This window comes from Nesoenas mayeri, assembly GCF_963082525.1.
Source record: "Nesoenas mayeri genome assembly, chromosome: 2".
NCBI lineage: Eukaryota > Metazoa > Chordata > Aves > Columbiformes > Columbidae > Nesoenas > Nesoenas mayeri.
This window is the reverse complement of record NC_137543.1, coordinates 127821582-127844297: the sequence shown is the minus strand read 5'-3', so window position 1 is coordinate 127844297 and position 22716 is coordinate 127821582. Positions and strand designations below refer to the sequence as shown.

At 39.9% G+C, this 22716-nt stretch overlaps 1 protein-coding gene across 1 annotated transcript in view; it reads left to right on the top strand.

The window, feature by feature from the left end:
* The window catches only part of CREB5 (cAMP responsive element binding protein 5), a gene marked incomplete at both ends in the record, with an annotated part of 253641 nt that overhangs the window by 52740 nt on the left and 178185 nt on the right, over window positions 1-22716 (top strand). The window contains one exon of the mRNA XM_080339004.1: window positions 52-173. Within this exon, the coding sequence (XP_080195130.1) occupies window positions 52-173 (122 nt within the window). The remainder of the gene's footprint in view (window positions 1-51; window positions 174-22716) is intronic.

Genomic DNA, 22716 nt, shown 5'->3' with positions numbered 1-22716 from the left:
CCTCTCCTTTTAATATTAAATACCAGTGGTTATTTCTTGTCATATTCTCAGATCAGACTCCTACTCCAACACGCTTTCTGAAGAACTGTGAGGAAGTGGGCCTCTTCAACGACATTGACTGCTCCCTCGAGCACGAGTTTAGGAAGGCACAAGAAGAAGAGAACAACAAAAGGGTGAGTGTGAGCACACCAAACCCTTCCATCCCATTTTGTTCCTTAAAATATTAAAAGATACTCTGTGAAAGCAGACAGTACCTGCTAGTAACCTTTTGGTTAGAAACTAGGTGGCACTGTAAGTTGTGACATGCTTTTTGAAGTATTGAAACAGTTGACAAAGGAACCTCACCCACAACAACCCAGAAAAACTCAAACAAAACCAACAACAAAAAGACTCCACCACAAACCAACAAAAAACCAGCATTAATTTTCCAAAAGTGTGTAACTGTATTTGCCAGGGTTTGATTCCAAGCCTCTGCTTTTAAGTAAACTATAACAGAAACCACACACCTCTTTAGGGAGAGGCTTGGGAAAAGTATATCATCTTTGAAGTAAGGATTGCAAAGTTGCTCAAATACATTACAGGGGAATGTGGATTATAAGGAGACATTCACTTTACATACACACACACACACAGAGAGAGGTTTTGTTCTTTTCTCTGCAACACAATGGGGTATATTTGCCATCATTACCAGCTTTATCATGTTTCTGTATTTCTCATAAAGTATTCATAATGAAGGGGGAAACTTTAACTTGTACTACCTAGTAGATAGCACATCCCATTTCCAATTAGTATTCTTTTAGTCTCAGTATTTGTAAGTTAATGTTGAATTATACAGGCCACTTTGTATGGTGTTAAGCGTACTCCTGTACCCAAAGATTGTTAGTGTTTTGAGGGATCCTAAAGTGCTGTTAAAATTTTCAAGGAATTGTAAAAGAGCTTAATGCACTATGGAGGCCAGCAATAGGTAATGTGTGAAATTTTAACTTTTCAAATAAGCATCCAAAGTTCTGGTTTCTTTTGAGAACTAAAACACCTGAGTAATGTGGGGCTTCCTACAGGACCATATTGCTCCCTGCTGCCCTCCAACAACCTGCACAGTGCCTATCCTTCACAATGTTCCCTTTTGTGCCTCTGTTTTCCCCTCTCCCATTTCTCCAGCTCTTGGAAATTCTTAGGTAATGCATCCCTTACCGTAGGAATTCCCCAATTATTGAACACTGTGTTATTTAGCTTAGTTCTCACGGTAGTCTCTATTTGTCTAATTTGAACATTAACCAGGACCATAGAGTAAAAGTAGGAAAAGGCGATCATGCAGCAGCCACAGCGCTAAAGCCAGAGGATACCTCTCCTTAGCTAGCCTCAACATTATTTTGCCTTTCAGAGTGTCTGTGCCTTCAATTGCAAGTGCTTCCTCAATAGCTACCATTTCTTATAGCTGCTGTGTAGTGTCATTTGCTTTGCCTGTCTCTAATCGCTCTCCAACTCAGAATTCATACATGTGAGGCATAAGTGTGCTGCTGGGTCTTGTGAAATCTGGATATAGCAGCACTTGGAGATCTTGAGTTCTGCAAAGTAAAGGGCCAAGGAGGCTTTTCCAAAAGGAGAGATAAAGCTGATTGCTGAGGTATAGAATGGGAGACAAGGCTTCTAGAAAGAAGATGAGAAGGGAGTCTACAAGTGGATTGGTTTTGGCTTATAGGGAAGGGAGTCAAGGGGTGGTTTATTTGTGGCTCATACAGAAAGAGGCTGAGACAGCTAGAGGAGGAGAGAGGCTGCAGTGTGGTATGCTGAGCAAGGAAAAAGAGTGTCCAAATGTGAGAGAGTCCAAGTTTTGGTCAAGGATTGGGAAAATAGCCCAGACTGACCCTCAAAGCTTTGTGTACAGGACAAAGGCTAGGAAACAGCCATGTAATGAGATGAATGTGTCTAATTTTAGACTTAACTTGTTAATACTATGTTTCTTGTCTGCTGCAGAGGGGAGACTAGGCCAAAATCAAGGAGAACATTTCTGTACATTCCTCCTTCTCTGTGAATTAGAGGATTCTGAAGCAGTTCTTTCTGCACGGTGTTGCTTTTGCAGGAGAAGGAGATGAGGAGATATCTGCTGATGCGGAGTGCTGTGCAGTTAGCCACAGATTGACACGCTTAATGTTGCAGAGTCCGTTTCAACTCACAAAGGATAGCTGCACAATCTGATTAAAACATAGACAAGGGCATCAGGTTACCTGATAACCAGTTGTTAAACAGCCTCTGGAAGTCTTGTTCTGCCCTTTTTCTACCAACCCCTGCAGCTGCCATTGGTGATCTCCAGGAAGCAGTGGTGGGGGGGTGAGGGGGAGGAGGAAATCAGTAAAGAAATAAAGGGGGGAGAAAAACGAAAAGCAAAAGTCCCACTGGCTAGCTAACCTGTAACATTTGCTCTGTGTTTCCAATTAGTCTGCTGTATGCTCGTTCTTACATTACCGACTGACTGTCAGATAGGAATCTGAAGTGGGCCCCAGCAGGGCTTTACACAAATGCAGGAGACAAAGGCCATGACAGAAAGGGACTCCTCTGGCTGGAGCTATCACTAAATAAATGCTTCTAACAGCCTCTCCCTGGAATATGAGTGCAATGTAGTGTTGTCTTAATGGACCTACCAACACTTGGAGACTAATACTAGCAGCATGGAAATCTTACTCATTGCTCAGAAAAGCCTTCCAAAAATATTTTTGGTTGTGTTAGTTTCTCTGTACTCTGGAAGAAATAGTTTTGTTTATTTTGGTATATCACTGTGGCTTAGCACACAGCTTGACACTGAAATCTTGTAAGAGAAAAACACTTTTTTTCTTTTTTGTCCTTGAAAGTCATCATTTGAAATCTCAAAGAATAAAGTCCAATTAGCTGCATTCTTTCATTTTTTTTTCCCCTCTTTCTCTTCCGAGTGGGAGCCCATGGATAATCCATGAGAATTATTTGTGATTAATCTGGTTACATGGACTGGTGACATTCCATATTACCTATGAAGTGCTGAGTGTACAGTTCTAGGGACACCATGTGTGCCTTTTTTGTAAAGGCAGTATTGAGGGGAAAACACTTGCATTAATATCCCAGCTGGTTATTCATGAACAAATCACTTAGCATCTTTCTGCCATAGTTGCTCATGTGTAAAGTGGAAGTAGTGTCTCTGCCTCCTATACTTGATACGTCTTATGACTGTAACCTCATCTGTCAAGGACCATCTCTTAATATATACATGGATTAATCTTTGCTTGGGGACTGAGTGGACTCAAGTAATAATAATGATGATGACCTCCAGGATATGAAATGAAATTAGAAAAGTAAAGTTTTAAATGGAAGTGATGTCAGTTTGTTTTGGCTCCTCTGTTGCTTATACCATGAAATATTAGTTGGAAGTCTTTGCTTGAGAAAGGCCTAGTCCCTAAATGTAAATGCAAAGGATGCTATAGATCAGCAAGTGATAAGCAAATCAGAAAAAGGCTTTTTGCATCTTCTTGATGGCACTCTTCCTGACACAAGCATGCTACCTGACAAATTTGCCATCAAAATTAGTACAAGTAAATGCATATCTATACTGTATTTCTGCTCACAGAAGTGTAAATAGTAAAGGTCTTAGGAGCCTGAGGTAGGCAGTAATTTACAGTTCTGCCCCAACAGAATTTGCAGCTCAAGTCAACAGGGCAGGTAGTGCTGGCAGACCAGATGATCATGTTAGTCTACTAGCTGCAGGTTTTAGGTTTGCACTGGTCAGAGCATCAGCTATCCAAAACATTTGTAATGGGTTATACGTGCAAACATGTGACCTTTGCTGCTGCTGGATAGGCCCTGTTGTTGCATCTTGTTGAGTATTAAGGTTGGGTCTCAGGGAAAAATGTCAAAGGTGGGAAAAGTTGGAATCTGTTTCTGAACAACTAATTGGACTTGCCTCATTAAAATGCATCTTGCCTGACCTCTCTGCATGAAATGTGAAAGAGTAAAAATATGCTTAGTCTAGCATGTAGAGTACTACATTGAGTAGTATTTAGAAATAGTGAGTTGACTATTTTCAACATGAGGGAATTTTTAAAATCACGTTCTCCCTATACTAGAGTTTAGATGCGTCACTTCCTAAGGCTTATCCTGCCATTTTGAAATCTTCTAACCAGTGCTCAATGTTGCAAGATAATATGTGAATTATGCAAACAAAGCAGGGAAATGGCTTGGTTTTAATGTGTGTTGTTTAGTGTCAGTTCAGGAAGCTCATAGCCAGCAAGTTCTCTACATGACTTAATATTCCTGTTCTAAGTATACTATCCCACTGCAGGCGCATCACTGCTAGAAAAGAATCAGCAACTTGAAGTAGGCTGAAGTGAAGGGAAACAAACAACAACAACCAAAAAACAAAAATGTAAACCAAGTGCAGGGCATTTGGTGGTTGAATAGGCTCAGTCTACAGAATGACTAAGAAGTATGAATATTCAGTTCATTTGTGTTAAGCAAGGGACAATACTACAGTCTGATGCATATTTGAAATATATGAATTTGCTTTGTACCTTCTATGCTCTCCTTCTACCTTGTATGTATCAGGGTAGATTTATGTCTACCAGCATAAGAAGGTAGATAAAATGGCATGTGTCAAATTTATACCACCTCACCATCTCCTGTCACTCAGTGACTCTCAGACCTCCAGAAGAAAATTATTGCAAATATTTGCTGAATGTCATAGCTCTGCTCTGTAGCCTGTGAGTGTGAGGAGGATGATCTAATTCAAGGGAAGCTGGAAATGGTAGAATTTTTCTGTTGAGCAGGTGTAATTTGGTGGAAATATTCACTTCACTTAAACAAGGTGTAGAAATTTAATGCAATGTATATCTGACCTGCAGGTTTTCCTCTCTTGTGGAAAGCTTGCAGACAGAAGAAAACATGATGGGTTTTGCTTGACTTAAGTATTTTTCTTTTTTAAGGAAACCTCTTACATTGCAACAAGGAGATAAAAAATAAATACCAAATTAATAGCCCTAAATTTGGCTAAATAAGAGTGTCCAATAAGCATTGCTTGTATTGTAGAGACTTGGTGAGGTTTGCTGCTGCTTTTCTTTTTCAGAGACTTATTTTAAGTGAAGGACAAAACCAACTAAAAAAGGGTCCAATCCTGTTTGCTGATGTGGATGGTGGGAGAAGCAGGCCCTGGGAGACATGCTGCTCATCTGCAGCAAATGCCATTTTGAAGTCCTCTTACTTTCCCAGTAGGAGAAGCTGCAGGAGCCATGTTAATTTGATATAAGAAAGTATTTAATATCTTATTTCAATCTGGTCCATCATTCCATCCAAGCAGAAAGTTTACTCCTACATTTAATCATTGACAGAACAGTAGCTGAAATTAACAGCAGAGTAAATGGCACACCTTAGACAGGAAAGAGTGATATTAAAATAATATGGCACCCATGTATGACAAGAAAAAATACTCGTATGTTAATATAGCACATACTATAGGTATTTGGGTTTTGGAGGCCTATATTGATGCCTATAGTAATGTTGGAAATACACTGTGTTGGTGAAAGAAGTGAAAAGAGATGAAGGGTTCATTACAGTGGTTGGCTTGGCTGATAGACTACAAAATCAACACTGGCCATTTATGGAAAAACAAATGCTCTCACTCACCTGACTCTTTCCCCTTCACATGATTTTTATGTGCAGCACAGAACTCTGGTTCAATAGTAGGCTTTTTTTTTTTTTTCTCTAGTTTTCTGGTAAGGCAGGACAGATCTGCAGATTCATTTCCTTTCAAGTGTAGTCTTGTGGGAGGTGGTATCAATGCTGCAGTGTGCTGGTGTAGAACAGTGTGACTTCAGTATGACTCCTGAATGTGTGTGCCCTACCTCTACAGCATCATGTTGGCTTTGATCTTCTCTAGTGAATATTCTGAAACCCCAGTGGGGTTGTAGAGATGAAACAGAATAGTGTGCTGGTAGACATATCAGAGGCAAGTGCTCTGAAACAGCTGAATTTCCCCTCCAATTAATACAAACAAACTCATAAGCCTGTTCATGGAGAGCTTTTGATTGTCATTGACTGACAGTCTGTACAGCGAAGAAAGCAAAGACCTATGTTTAAATGCTTACTATTTTAATTATTTTTCTTAAATTATGCAGTCATAAATACACATACCTGCATTTGTCTAAACATGATGTCGGAATGGTAATTCTTCTTTTCAAGCCAAAGGTCCCTCTGAATTCTTGCTGTCTGAGGTGGAGTATCCTATATGGTGTGTATGTTATAGCAGATGGAAAATAAGGCGAGGAATGATTTATGTTAATGTAGTGCTTAAAGGCCAGGGTACTGTTGTTGTAGGTATTGTATAATAATAACTTCAAGCTGTTACTTTTTCAATCAGTTAAGCTGGTGTCAAGGTGATAGCTCAAAACTCTTAAGTTCAAAGTCCAAAAAATCACCCCATATTCAAAGATTTTGGTATAATAGTTCCTACACTCTAAATATGACATTTGTATGCGTGAAGATGTGAGCATCTGCACAGCATAGCATTTCTTCTGCGTAATGTAAAGATACATTTAACTCTCTATCGGACTTTTTCCAATGCGTTATTTTGCTTTTTCATACGCAGTAATTGTATCAGGTTATTAATTTGCTTTATGCAATCACTGTTGGTTTATAAAACTCTCCGTTTCTTAATTATTAACTTTTTCAGCATTCTTATGGAGAAGGGAGATGCTCTGTCTCTTGTTTTCCGAGGAAAAACAGATTCCAGAAGATGTCATTTTCCAAAGCTCTGTTATAGTGAGACACCAAGATATTGAAGGAATCGCAGATGTGGAGTGAGAGTTGCAGGGGAGCTGGGTCCTCTCCACTGCTCTGCCAAGCAAGTGGCTTTCTGTCTCTTTTGGTTCCTAAGTATCTTTATTTAGCATTGTGGCCCCAAAAGATTGGTAGACATCTTCAAAGGCATTTTGTTGCCTTGCTCTCACTGAAATAAAGCAGGAGTGAATCAGTGAGCTACCATAAAGGATCTGGGCCCAAGTGATGTGCTAAAAATTGCACAGGAAGTCTGTGGCAGGCCCTCGGATTGATTCCATATCTCCTCAGGCTCAACACAGGGCATCCCACAAACCATGTGCATTAAAGATTTATCAGCTGTTGTTCAGTGTTGCTAAAGACAGGAAGAATGCTCTCCTCCTCTCTCCAGATGGGTAGGCTTGCTGTATTTTAACTGCTTTTCTTGGCTTGTAGTGCTTTCGTGGCAGATATGGGGCAGTATGTCATATTTTAGATGGCAATTCTGCAGTTGGCACTTTAGTCCCCTTACTTTGGTGAGTCCTGTTTTGAGCATATAGCTGTGTCTGGGCAGCTAACTACCACACTGAACTGTGTTACCAAAGGGACACTTTGTAGAAAACGGTGTGGAAAAGAACATAACAACAGAGTTCATAACATGACCCTGCAAAAATATTCTGAGGAATGGGCTTCAACTTAGGCTCATTGGTGCTTTTACAACATCTGCTGGCAAGCAGGTCTGTCTTATCTTCTTCTGTAGCAATGGACTGTGTTTGAATGGTTTTAGGGATTTAGATTCTCATAGTCTGAGAGAAGACCTGAATGTTTTTCCAGCAGTAAGTGCCTATATCATGTGGAAAGGCAATTCTTGAGGGCATACGTTTTTGATTGAGCTAAACCTCCCTAACCATAATCCTTCCATGTTCTTCTGAATTCCAGCTGATGAATCACCCTGCAGAGCTCAGTCAGGACAGTTCACTTTCCTTCTGCTTCTTATTGTCTCTGTTCCCAAAGAAGTTGAGTCACCCTCTTGTAATGTTTGGGTTTTTGTTGTGTTTTGTATATTTTGGCTATCCCCAAAAAAAGGAGGCCTGCCTGATTTCATTCTGACATTTCTTCCACAACAACATCGCATAGTTGTGCGTTTTGCCTTGCTCTTGCTATGAATGTTTTTAATGGCCCAGCTTTCTTGTTACCAGTTCAGATTGCAGCAGTATGGGCTGTATTGCACATGATGAAGGGATAAACCTTTCCTGTAGTGGCATTTTTATAAGTCTATCTCTTAGGTAAAGCCCCTAAATCTTGGCAGTCTCTTTAGAGCATACACTCTGCTATTAAACACAAGCTCTTTGCTCCCCAGAGTGGACTGCAGCCTATATGGTTGGGTAGGTAATAAGATACTGCTGATACATTTCAGAGCAAGGTGCACTTTTACTTTATTTATGAAGATAGACATGCTGGTCGAGGGCTTAATCACAGCTGATAAATCGTTTCAAGAAAGCCTATTAGAACCATATGCTGATTCTTTGTATTATAATAATGTGGTGTGTCTGTTTCTAGTCTAATAAGGCAGGGTCTCTTCCCCCTCTTCCTTTCCCCTGCCTGGTGTGTGAACTATTTATCTATTTAAGTGATATCTCTTGCTTGGAGGCACTTCCCTCTTTAAGAGGTATCATTAATAAAGCAAGGTGAACAGAGGAGGCAAGTGAAGCTGCATGTTTTCGGTCACCTTCGTCAAGATGGAATTGCGGAGCAAAGGTCCAGAAGCAGGGCCGAGGAAACCGGTGGGTTAAAGACTGGAGAACCACGACATGGCCTTCCCACAGCATAAGGTTGTCATTTTGGCCCAGGTGGTTATAATCCCAGAGCCCGAGAGCTGCAAGGGGTGGGTACGCTGACATTTCGGTTACCTCACCTTTCCCTCATTCAGAGAGGGCTGCTGTGGGAACAGGTTCCATGGCCATCTAATGAGATCCACATTGGTAAAGCCATTCCGTGCCAAGTCCTATTTATCATTAATTGGTGGGTCTACTTGCAGATCTTTCCTATTATTTGCTGATTATACCCCTACAGATTTTTTTTATCTTGCCAAAATTCAAATGCTAATAATTTCTTGATTTATTGTTTGTTTATAATTCCGTCCACTGCTAAAATGGATGTAGTTAGAAGATTTCAAAACAGCAACAGCTCTTATGCTGACTGGGTTTCTTTCACGTTTTGCACATGCAGTCATCTATTTATAAACCTCTGTAGGGACTCCTAAACCTTTACAGTTGGGTTCCTCCCACCACTTCAGCCTTTTTTCTCCCTTGCTCCCCCACTGCAAGTCTTGTGTTTTTGGCATAAAGACAATGATGGTGATTGTTATGTGGAGAAAATGTCCACAAGCTATGAACTGTGGGTAAGGATTTTTAATTTGTACCTCTAGCAAAATAAATTGGAAACTGGAGACATCCAAGAGAATAGAGGTATTTTCACCATAAGGTAGGAGATGTGATCTGAATTGCTGGATTTCTTTAGTCTTACAAAACATGAAACTGAAAAACTTAAATCTCACTTTGTGCCAGTTGGGTGCACTTTGTAGTATGACCTGTTTCCAGTACTGTATGAAATTACTATGTTTCTAAAAGCCCCCAAACTTGACTGTTAAATCTGAAGTACTTTGAGGTAACAAAAGGAATAGCGGAGAAAAGAAAGAAATCAGAACAACTGAGCACGTGTCATAGCAGTTAATGGGTGCTGAAGTTGCATGTGTAGCCTTATACATCTCTGGGGTGGTTCAACTGACTTTAATGGAATTTAAAATTTTAGCCTATTGCAACTAGGCAAAGATCTGAAGGGAGAAAAGCCTTTGCACAGAGACTAGAAAGCAAAACAACTCTAGCCTTGAAATGATGTGAAATATCTGGGTATTTGTTGATATCCTGATAACATGTAAAAATAGGGCCTTTTAAAAACCATACTGGGGAGTGGAAAAGAAAAAGTACATTTAATTTTTTTTTTCTTATTCTAGTTTCTTTCTCACATGCTTTTCTACAGAAGCTGTCAAGCCCACTTTTATCAAATAAATACCAGCTTTCTTTTTCCCTTGAAATGCGAATAAACTGTGTGTGGCTCAGACTGGTCCCTGTGAAGGACCGGACATGGGTTAACCATCTGAACGTACATGTCAAAGTGCAGCTCTGACAGCCAGTCTGGGGCTGGGTGGGGAGAATGAACTCAGTGTTACAAACGGTCTCTTTTGAATTTCTACAACCTATTAGTCACAGCAAGCTGCCCTTATTGATTTTGGTAAGAGAGGTCACTTTTAATCCTCTAAAGTGAAGAGAGCCGCATGCACTTTCCATAGCATGACATTAAAATTGACACAGCTCTGCATCAGTTCTATGAAAATGCCCTAAACCTAGATGGATTATTGCCTTGCCTTTCAGTGGATACAAGCTGCTAACCAGAGCATGCTAGCATAGATTAGGTGTAAAAGCTTCAAAATACTTGATAAGGAAAGCATAGCCTAAAAAAACCTGAAAAATATATGAGCACGCTAAAAAAGCTGCCCCTGCAGAAAGAGGCCATTAGTCTTAAGAAACTTTTTGATTTTTAAAAAAGGAGAAAATAAACTCAACACAGAGGAGTTGAGATTATCATATAAAAGAACAAACAAAAACTGACCTTTCTCTGTGATTATGAGGAAAGCTTTATTCTGGCTGACAGCCCTTACTAGTTTTGTTTATGTTCTTTAGAGAACTAAATCTTTGAATACAATTAGAATAGTCCAACTTGAATCTTAAGTGTGCTTCAAAATAAACAGCAGAGGTGAACTCTCAGCAGTTTTCTTTTCATCTTTATTATCCCTGCCCTGACCCGTTTTTCCTGCCTAATGATAATTTGTGGCATACTATTATTAAAAGAAATCTTCTTGATGGAAAAATGTGTTTAATGGGGATAGGAAAATTGTTGTGAGCCTGGAGAAGTTGTGGGGTTTTTTTGTTTTTGTTTTTTTCTTCTTTGGAATTTTAGAAAATGACTAAAATGACTACTGTTCCTTCTGATTTTGTGCTAGATTTTCTAGATTTTATTTGGAGATTTGTTTTTGTCTCACTGATATTTTTTTCCTCCTTTTCATTAATTGTAGCTCATTCTAGTATTTATTACAGGTTAGAAATACCCTTCCTAAATAAAAGACATATGCAAAAGGAACTGTAGTAAAAAACCATCAAGTTACAACACTAAACACCAAACTGTGTAGCCTGTGCATGTAATTTGTGTGATGATGGAGGTGTTTGACTTCCATGCCATGGAACCTTTCAATAAGTTGAAAGTACCCTACAATTGTTAGCTAAGTAGGTTTCAGCTTCTTCTCAACAGCTATTAAGTGTGTGTGTGTGTCTGTGTGGACAGTGTGGCTTCCCCTCCTACATGAAAAGATACTTGCTCTTCTTCCTTCCTCACCTGAGGTGGCGGGATGGTGTTTTCTCCCTCTTTGTGGACTTATCAAGACACAGGGAAATGCAAAGGAGGAACAGAAAAGGAAGATGGCTTTTGGCTTCATCACTATCACTGAGGAATGGCACCTGGCAGAAAAGGCAGGAGCTGCTCCATCTGCAGGTTGTCTGGTCTTCTGTCTGGCAGCTTATTTTTACTCCAGTCTTACCTTTTCTTTTCCTATCAAAGGAGAAAGAAAAATGAGGTGTATTGCCAGTCTTTCCTCCTTTGTGTTGGAAGAGTCCTCCCTGACGTCCTAAAGCTGTGTGGGACAGAGGGTAGAGAACAGAGGAAGATGGGAAAATATGGGTTGATGAAGGGGAGAAGGGAATGAAAGGAAGAAAAGTACCCTTTATTTTTACTTATATAAAGGACTTATTCCTATCCCAGGTCAGAGTTGGTGAGGAAAAATGCAAAGGAAAATTCATACAGAAGAAGAGGAAAAGCAGTATTACTCAGACACAAAGAAAGCTGAGGGGGGCTACCATGAGGCTGTAGAAGTGAAAGAAAGCAAGAAAGAAAGGAAGAAAGGAAGAAAGAAAAAGTGAACAGCACTCACATGAGGCCAACACGAAAAAGGCAGTTCTTTGTTTTCTGAGAAGTGGGATATTAAAACATTCCTGTGATATACTTGTTAGCAGAATTAGATAAGTTGAGATAGAGGAGTGTGAAAAGCATAACTTCCTTTTCTCCCCAACATCCCTATTCCCCAACCCCAGGAAACTGAGTCAGTTTCTGTACTTAATCTTGAGTTGAGATGTTGAAGAAAGCAGCTGTACAAGAGAAGAGATGGAATCACGGAATCATTTTGGTTGGAAGAGACCCTCAAGACCATTGAGTCTAACTAAAACCAAACTCTGGAATTAAACCATGTCCCTAACAACCTGATCTATCCGTCTTTTAAACACGACCAGTTTTGGTGACTCAACCACTTTCCTGGGCAGCCTGCTTCAGTGCTTCACAACTCTTCCCATGAAGAAATTTTTCCTAATATCCAATCTAAACCTTCCCTGGCACAACTTGAGGCCATTTCCTCTCATCATATCCGTTGCTACTTGGGAGAAGAGACCAACACCCTCCATGCTACAGCCTCCTTTCAGGTAGTTGTAGACAGCAATAAGGTCTCCTCTGAGGCTCTTTTTCTCCTGGCTGAACAGCTCCGTTTCCCTTAGCTGCTTCTCATCAGACTTGGGCTCCAGACCCTTCACCAACTTAATTGCCCATCTCTGAACTCGCTGTAGCACATCAGTGTCTTTCTTGTAGTGAGGGGCCCAAAACTGATTCAAGGTGAGGCCTCATCAATGCTAAATACAGGACAATCACTTCCCTAGTCCTGCTGACTACACTAGTGCTGATACAAGCCAGGATACTGTTGGCCTTTTTGGCCACCTGGGCACACTGCTGGCTCATATCCAGGTGGCTGTTGACCAAAATCTCTAGGTCCTTCTCCACCAGGCAGCTTTCCAGCCACTCTTCCCCAAGCCTGTAGAGCTGCCTGGGGTTGTTGTGAGCCAAGTGCAGGACCCAACACTTGGCCTTGTTGAACCTCATACAATTGGCCTCATCCCATCAACCCAGCCAGTCCAGATCCCTCTGAATGGCCTTCCTACCCTCCAGCAGATCAACACTCCCACCCAACTTGGTGTCATCTGCAAACTTACTAAGGGTACACTCGATCCCCTCATCCAGGTCATTGATAAAGATATTAAACAGAACTGGCCCCAATACTGAGCCCTTGGGAAGGAGCACTCATGACCAGATGCCAACTGAATTTGCCTCTGTTCACCACAACTATTTGGGCCCAGCCCTCCAGCCAGTTCTTTATCCATCACAGAGTACATGCATCCAGGCCATGAGTTGCCAGCTTCTTCAGGAGAATGCTGTGAGAAACAGTGTCAAAGGCTTTACTGTAGTCTAGGTACACATCATCCACAGCCTTTTCCTCATCCACTAAGTGGGTCACCGTGTCACAGAAGGAGATCCCGCTGGTCAAGCTGGACCTGCCTTTCATAAGCTCGTGCTGACTGGGCCTGATCACTTGGTTGTCTTGTACGGGCTGTGTGATGGCACTCAGGATGGTCTGTTTGGTGACCTTCCCTGGCACTGAGATGGAGGTACTCAGTTGACGTTGGGTTTTTCCAATACTTTTCCCCTGAAAGAAAAGAAGGGAGATCCAGCCTAGATGCTATTGTTTTTGCTTTCACTGATCTTTATAAAATATTCTTTCTTTCATCACGCTCCTGTCTTATGTCTGAGATCTATGTGTATATCCCTTGGGGTATGTACATCTATGTAAGGCCTGTTTCTCTAATGAGAAGTTGTTACCATAGTTCTCTCCAATTTATGCTATTTTTTCTGTTCCTATGCAGTAAACTCATGCAAGTATAAATGTCGATGTATATGTTTCAGGAAAGCTATTAAGTGTATTACACCTCTGGACATAAGTTCTTATTTTGTGGATTATTGTTTGGCTGGAATATTTTTCAGGTACAATTCTCTTATCGCAATTTCTTTGCTTCATCCATCTCAGCCAGTTAAATGCGTATATAACTGATTTTCTGAAATGGGGCCAAAGTCCATGTACTTCAATCGCTCTTAAACATGTGGTTAACTTCAAGCATGTGTGTAGGGGTTTGCTGAATAGAGATAGTTTGCTGAATCAGGACTTCTCAACACTAGGATTATAAATTGCAAGCAATCCTCTCTATTTTAATGTATTTTAAATACTGCCTCCTGTGCAGTAACTATTGTTACTTGAATCCTGCAGGTGAAGAAAGTGGTAGCTGGTTGAACAGTAATTGAAGGGTAAAAAAAATAAAAATCTTTCTGATGCCCTGCTGTGACAACTATTTTTCTGCTTCCTCCCAATAAATAACCTAATTATGTTATATGAGCAAGAATAATGACTGGAATTTCATGTTATGATTAAAAACTTTTTTTTTTTTTTTCTGTAGGAATAAAAAAGATCTGCTACTTAGAGAAAAACTTCAAAAAATTACTTATTTTTCTTTTATTTTTTAAAATGAGATTTCAGTATTTACTAAAAAATGTGATACTAAGATGATAGTATATGTATGCCATTATTGACCAAATAAACATGTGACATCTATCCAGTTTTCTGGATACATAAATGTGTTCCTTCTTGAGAAAATACTTTTAAAGAACAATAAAAGTGTTTATTTATATATATGTACAAAACCTAAAAAAACCCCTCACCTCAAAACAGACAAACAAACGCTAAGCCTCCCCCACCAAAAAATAAAAAAAAAAAGGAAAAAGAAAAAAGCCACAGCAAAAATCCAGTTGCCTTTCTCATTCACTTGCATCCTTCCTTGTGCAGGGATAAATGGGACAGAACTGCCTGCCCTGTGTTGTTTTGATTTTTCTCCATCCTGGATCCCAGGTAGGGTGCGATGGGAAGTAGGTTCCATAAAGCAAATGCATCTGTTGGAAGGTGCAGGCATGGGAAAAGAGTCAGTGAGGGAAGTGTTCCTTTCAAAATACTTCTTCATATGCTGCTAGTGACAGAATGCTCAAATTGCCATCTTGCTGGCAGTTTGGGAAGGAAAAAACCATATTTTATTATTGTAGTTGATACACTTAATACAGTGTTTTAAAGCAAAGTGCTCTTCCTTTCTTTTTATGCCAGGTAGTAAGATTTGAAAGTATAATTGGGCTTTCCCCTTCTTTTCTTACTACTTTTCAATATTTGTTTCCTCACATTCCATCTTCAAACCAGCTAATCTGTGTCCCCTTCTTCAACAGCATTATCTTGACAACAGAGCAGTGAAAAGAGCTGAGACTGCGGGACTTCTAACAATACCAGAGGGCCCCAGGAATAGGAATGCCCTGAAAAAAATGTGCTCCCATCCAGCTGCCCTTCATATTGTTGTCTCCCTATCCAATTTACTAGAGAATTTCTCACTGGCTCTTGGCTCGTTCCCAAATGAGAATGTAATCTTTTAAAGATTACACTGCATAATGGAGGGACAAGGAGCTCTTTATTAACTGGCATGAGGAGTCACTTGCTATTAGGCAGGGGAGAGGGATGGGCTGTAGTTGTGTTTTGTGAGCTCTGCTTTCTGTCCCTTCTCGTCTCCTCAGCCATCGGACGGCAGGTTGGGAGTGGGAAACCACTGCAGCTGCACCGTAGCAGAAGAAATAATTGAATGTAGGTTATGATTATGGCAATTACTTTTATAACGTGAGGGATTATACCATAACTGTTACATTGCCAACAAGATTAAATTACTAACCTAATACCACAGCATGTTTTCCAAGAAAATAAAAAAATCTCTGCTTTTTCTGGAGTTGATGCTTTCAAAGGGTATTAATACAGTGTGAAAGAGCTGAGCAACTAAGGAACCTCACGTGCTGTCTGTACAAATACTGTCTGGATCAGATCCGTGTCACTTTGACTTCCATGAGCTGTGCCAGCTAAACACCCTCACCCCTTTTGGGATGTAAAGCAATGTGGTGCTCTGGTAATTTTAAATGTTCCTTCTCTCTCCTGTCAAGCAGATAAGCTTCTGCCAGTAAGAGTTAATAAAGAGATAACCAGAAGCTATACTTGCAATGAAGAAATTTAAAATCTTCACAAAGGGAGAAGATTTGCTCATGCAGACCCACTGAACTGATTGGAAAGCTTCATCCTCAAAATACTTTCATGCTGTGCTCTCCTTTTACTATACATTTTGAAAATGTTGTTTAATACAGAGGATATATGTATGTAAAATTAGATAATCTTAGGTGACTTCTAGAATGAGGCCATTCTTCCTGAAGTTTTGGGGAGTCTGCAGTGTAATTTTTTTCTGTATGCAGAGCAAGGTAATATTTGAGACTTTATCACATATATAGTACAGAAATAGGCTTGTATAGGCTGTTCATGATAGGAGTATAAGCTAAGTTAATTATATAGTTTCCTTTTGTTCATCAGCTAGAAAATGAGTAGAAAATTAAATTTTGGAGACTTCAGAAATATATCAAGTGTTGATCATTACCAGCAAATTAACTGGCTTCGTGGAAGAGCCAATGTTCTGATTCTAAAGATAAATGTAGGTGAACAATATAACTCTATAAATGTTTTTAATTAATTTTTAATATGCTATGTGCTGAATGATATCTTAAGCAGATGATTTCATTTTGTTGTATGGACATTTAAGTCTTCTTACACTGCTGTGCCATATGAAAATACCTGTTATCACACAAAGCTGTTTGATACATTTGGGAAGACCAAACACATATTTGTAAATCAAGCTTTTATTCCTCCTTTTATTTTCTAGGGAAGAACTGGAGTTATGGATAAAAAATTGAAGTCAAATAAGAATACCGTTGTTTTTGGCAGGACATGAAACCTGGGAATGGCAGGCTGTACCATATTTTTTTTTTTTTTTTTTCCTTTCTACTTTTCTCTCCCTATACAGAAAAAGAAGCAAATCTGATTTCATTGTGTTCTTATGCTGAATCTTTGCAGATCTGACCAGTGTCACATATGAACTTTTTGCCTCCATGACACATACTCTTTGCTTTTTGAACTTTCTATTCATCTGAGCTTGAAAGAGCCACCTTAGGTAAAAGGTGTACTCAGTTACCTTCTGGAATTGAGAGCACTGGGTTCTGTTAAGAATTTGGTATTGAAGGTTGTTTTCATAGCTTCCTCGTGGTGTCTAACCAGGCTAATAAGGTTATACATCTATTTGCTAATTGCAAAGAGTCTTTTTGTCAGGTGAGGGTATCTTTCCATTCCCTCCCTTGGCTTTTATCACTTTCAGACACAGTCTCTATGTTCCAAGTGAAACATCCAGTATTAATCTCCTCTGAGGGCTGTTTAGGTTAGCCCTTGGTGCATTAGATCCTCACTGGTAGGAACAGTTGCACAAGGATGTCTCATAAGCCATGGCACGTTATTAAGTCTATGGTTGCTGCTTGCTTTTAGAAAGAAGGTCAGGATGGGTTTACCGCACACCTGCCAGCATGCTGCAAAATGCCAGATCCTCATGGCAACATATGTGCCCACCAGGCAAGTGGTCCACAGACCACACACAGGGAATCATAAACTATGGAAAAGGGCTGATCAGACACCTGAGGGCCATACCTTGAGCTGTCACAGAAGTTTCACCAGTTCTTGCTGTTCATCATCTTTCCTGACCTCTATGTACCATGTGCTTGAGAACCTTCTTAAAAGTCAGACTGTTGCTTGGGGCATTAACTGCAGGCTGTAGTGCAATGTGGGCTGCTGGAAAATGTAAAGTCAGTGAAATGGATTTGTGCGCACTTCTATGTGTGCCCTCTCGCTGTTAACAGGTAATAAAACACTAACATTTCAATGTGACAGGTTTTGGGTTTTTTTTAGTGTGACCCTGTATTTAACTGCCATAAAGACATAGGTGTAAAAATTTTGAAGTTACATGAGAAGTATTGTAATACCACCCAGAGACACCGGTATGTTCAGAAGCTCTTGCAGTAAAGTTTGTGTGGTTTTATCAATTATGTTGATCCTAGATCATAAACTGGATTGAGTTTGTTTTTTTTTTTTTTCTGTCTTTCTTTTCTACAAACATCCCAGTGGAATTATTTTTAGAGCCAATGGGAAATGTCTGTAAGACCTTCTTGTAAGCCACATTTTTGGATTTTTCCTGTTTTCCTGCTGACCTGTAACTTCCCTAACTGTCTTGTTAACACTTTGAAAACTTTCTGCGTTTTTAGGTCAGTTTCTACGTCAGTTAATGTTGAAATCAGTTTCAAAACCACAGATGGAACTTACATTTACTAAAGTATTAGCTTTCAGTTTAGCCTGGCCCGAGACCAAACACATCTGAATTAAAGTAGCCCAACAAGGTAGCTTCTTTTTATCTCCTCTGACATGTGACTTGCTATGCAAATACTCTCAGCTTGCCCTAAATATTATGGAGGGAGACAAGCATGTAAACGTCATTACTGTGGTTTACTTGATGGACAGTAGTTTATTATAAACTGCAGTGACTCAATTGCTTTTGATTTCTGCTTATCATATCTCAACTGGAAGATGTTAGGGAATCTTCTGATCTTTCCAGCAGTTCTTAGAGCCACAGGTTTTTTTTTTTTTCATCATACAACATGAACTGTCAACTGCTTGCATGAAGCCTGCTATGTGCTACATGTCTGTAGAAGACCAAAGTTTTGATCCCATGTAGTGCACATAACTCCTAAATCATGAGCCTTATTTTGCAATGAATCTTTTCAGCTGGATGATTTTTTGTTGCTTTAAAACAATACATATTTTTGTAATACCTGATTATAACATAGAAAATGTAACGCTGTTCATTTAGACGATTTTTGTTGCTTGATATAGTGTCATGGCACTAGTGTCTAGCAAGGGAATACATTCCTGTGGTGTTTTCAAAAGCATATGAGAAACCATATGTTTTCATAGGAAAACAGCTGTTACCAAGCATATGCTTGCTTAGATAGAGTGATGGTTATTAAAAGGGTAAGGTAGGACCACGGCTTGCTTTCTAAGTTGAATAAAGCTGGCAGGAACTGTCACTTTGAATGTGCAGTGGTGCTGTGTGTAGATATTGCCACGTAGAGTTGTAACTGGAAGGAGAGGGGGAGATTAACGTCCGTAGTCTGGAGCTTGGAAGAGACAATATAAATCTCTGTCCTGCTTTGAGCTGTGAATGCCTCTGTAGGAGTTATAGTAACAGACAAATTAGCATAATGTAATTGGCTGGCAAGGTCAGCCCCTCTCCAGGAGCATTAGCAATGTTTACTGTAAGAAGAGACAGACTAAGTATTGTAGGGTAGTACGTTGTCTGTTCTTTTTGAAGGAAGAATAATCATTTTGGACTCCCTACATCACAGACTCTTTATCTTACTAAAATTCAGACTATCATATTTCTGCCTTAAAGCAAATAATCTAAAAGAACAACAAAGAATATTCTCTACTATCACATGAATCTTTATTCATTTTATTTTCTTTTGCTTTGAACCTCCTGGAGTTTACATCTCTTTTTTTTCTTTCTCTGTTGAATAGCTTTTCTCTGAATGATAAACTTACATATGCTTCCCTGCCAATACCTGATAAATCTTGTTGAGTGGATTAAAATTTCTGGTCTTACTACATGGGACACAATGAGTGAATCCAGACAAACTTATCAACTTTCTTGTTTGGATCTTTTGAAAGTGTGAAACTCTGGGCAAAATTCTGGGCCAGCTCTAGCAATCCAGAGTCACTGGTTTCAGCTTTGCAAACCCTTTCACAGGTGTCTGCCAGAAACGTGAGATGGTCCCCCATGTTTTGAAGGAGACCTTGCACTGAGATACAAATGACACTGGCTTTTTAGGCTTTGATCTCAAATCTGACAATTTATGCCAAGTATTTGAAATGAGTTCAAGCATTCAGTTATGAGATATTTGGGAAATGGCTTTCACAATATCACATGGTGGTCACACTGCCTTTTCCCACATACTAATCACCAGGAATGCTGAAGTTTATTCTATTTAGCATCTATCTTCAGCTGAAGTCTTTAAAATACTGTCTGTGACCAGAAGTTGCCACTGTAAGTTTCCCAGAGAATTGTCAAACAGGCTAAACCATGCATAGAATCACCTCCAGAGTGCTGTCTTACTGGAAAACATATTTCCTGGTATTTAGACAGTGTGATCAAATGGATTTCCAAAGCACAATCCTTTCCGTGGTATTCTGATGATGAATTAAAACCAGACAGAAATTGCTGGACTCCACAGCAGGTGTTTTTTGAGTCTCATGTAGCAATAACTTCCAACCTAACTGTAAGTTAAGTGGGTTTAAAATGAGCAGTGTTGTTACTGTGTTCAAAGGTAATGTGCTCTTCTTATTGCAGATACCCTATTAGCCTGCCGCTTTGCAGAACAGGGTTGTGATGCTACTCGTGCCAGGCCAGCATTCCTGGCCCTCTGCTCTGTCCCCCAACTTTCACGTATCAAGCGGCTTTGGTTGTAAACATCCCACTGACATCCACTTTGTAGACAAAAGCTGCTGTGCGGAGAAAGGCCCTCAGTGAGAGTAACAACTAGATTGCTCCTCAAGGATGCATTCCTGCCCTATTTCTTTCATGGCTCAGCTGAAACTTCTGCTTTTCACTACCTGAATTATGTTTGGCCTCCCTGTATGAAGTTGTATATCTGGCTGGATCACCCCACTACAGGAAGACCAATTGTTTATTACTTATGGAAATGCACATTGTGGCTCCTCAGGTGGAGTAAGGTCTTGCCATGGCATTTCAGAAGTGTGTGGTACTCTGAAGGAACAGTATGTAATTTCCCCAGGATGGCTCCACACCACATTTAATTAGTGTAACTGGAAGCGTGTGCATCTGGATGATTGTCTGGTAACATTATCAAATATAGTGCAGCTTGTTTGTTGTTCTCTCCATTTACTCTACTCAGGAAAGAAGCTGAGCCAAACCTGTTCTGCTTTTACAGTTGTGAATTCACCCCTTCCACTACCACTGTAATATAACTGCAGTAAGATTTTTAGCCCAACTTCTAAAATGGCTTGTGATTTTTAGTGCCCAGATTTGGATGTACAGTCAGGAATACTTTAATTGTGTCCAATTTTCTAGAGATTATGATCTCCCCTTCTCTGAAGAACAGACCCTGCAATTCTCTCTGGACTTGAACACATGCTCATTCTTTGCTTTTACTAATTTACATGTCCTTCTATGTTCTCCTGTTTCTAGTCATCAAAGAACTGTTCTTTTGTCCTGCTGTTCTTCTAGTGGTGTTCAACTCTTTTCTGTATTAGTTAAAGCCTCTTGGTTGTGACCTCTTGTAATTTCTGTGAAGCTGAAAGTCAAAGTACTCTTAAGTCCTGCGGAGTTGTCCTCTTACTAAAAAAACCCTTTCTGCTCTGTCACTGTTATATTATATCGCCTTCCTAGGTATACTGTGTTGTCTCTAAAAGGTCACTTGTTACTTCCAAGCACTTTGCATTTGTTGAAAGCACTTGTCCTATTTTAGGTGTAAAGCAGAAGAATATGAAGTCATGTGCACAAAGTCATGCAGTAAATCTGTTACAGAGTGAGGAAAAGGACATCTATGCAGTTCCCTGTGTACCTGACCTGCAGAACACCTTCGGAGTCCAAGGAGTTATATTTCTGATCTTTTCTGCTGTCATAGTCCTGGGAAGCTCTATGTTCCAACTCCACACCAGCATACTTACTTGGTTTATTTCCTCTTAACAGTAGCTCTTCTTTCAGCAGTCACCAGCAAGCTGGGCTTTAAGACCAAAGTCACATGTCTTCATCAATGGATGGTCAACTCTTTTTTGCAGGAGGACCACTATTGGTTTCTCTTCCATGCACGTTTGTTCTCCTAGTCTTGTTAGTGTTTTATCCTGCCTCTCTGCCACTGCAGAAGGTAACGGCTGAAACCAAGGCAGAGATGGGCAAAGGCAGATTATTTCTCCTTAACCAGACTGCAGAATGTCAGAAACATCTTGGAGGATTCAGAGAACACTTTACTGTAATAGCTGTTTGTCTGTAGCCTTTGCTGTACTCCCTGGAAGTGAACTTTTCTTATCTAGAGATATATTTAACTTCTTTGCCTTCTATGTAGACAGGCTGATTGCCTTTCTAAACCCTAATATTTTAAACTTTTATGGCTACAGAGATTATTTATTTTGTCTGAGTGCTTCCAAATGATGAACATGATTCTCTAAGTTATTTCAGTCCAAGATCTAGACTAAACTGGATCTCCTCTCCCAAAACATCAATGTAAAATTGACAGAAAAATTCATGGATGTTGCAAAACTGCATGCTTGCCTTTGTCATTACTTCCCAGGAGGTCTGATGAATTTACTTGATCCCAGCTCGACCATTTAGTGTTCCTTGTATGATTTTCAGTGATCAAAACTATTTTCCTACCAGTTCTCTTGTCAACCCATTCCATCAGTTAGACCTCTGATCCCTTGCATGTAGCAAATGGTCTGTCTGGGTCCTTTTTGAGACCACCCTTGGCCTTGACTCTTGGACCTTTCCCAGCAGTTTGTTTCAATCCTCATGTAGTACTAGCCAACCTTGGCCCTACACCGTTGCCACAGTGGATTGGGGTTAAAAGAATATTTAGGAGATGCATTTTATTTCCAGGGTAGCAGCATTTCCACTTGACTTCTCAGCAGAAAAGTTAAGCCTGCTGGTTTTCTGCTTGAAACTGCCTGAATGGAAAATGCGTGGATGTTTTGTTGTTACCATTCTTGCTCCCCTTTACCAACTGCTCTGTCTAAAAAATGTTCTGGTCATTGAACGCAGTCAAGCAGCCATTGCTGTAACTCATGCATGATGCCAATAACTTATGCCAGTGAAATCAATGATGAGAATTTCAAAGAAGCTTTAAATAAAATATAACACATTTAAATGCCAAAGTGCTGTCTCTGTGAATTTGCTATTAACAGGTTATAAATGGTTTGCATAATGTTGAAAAGCCTAGTGCCTTCGCTTAGCAGTA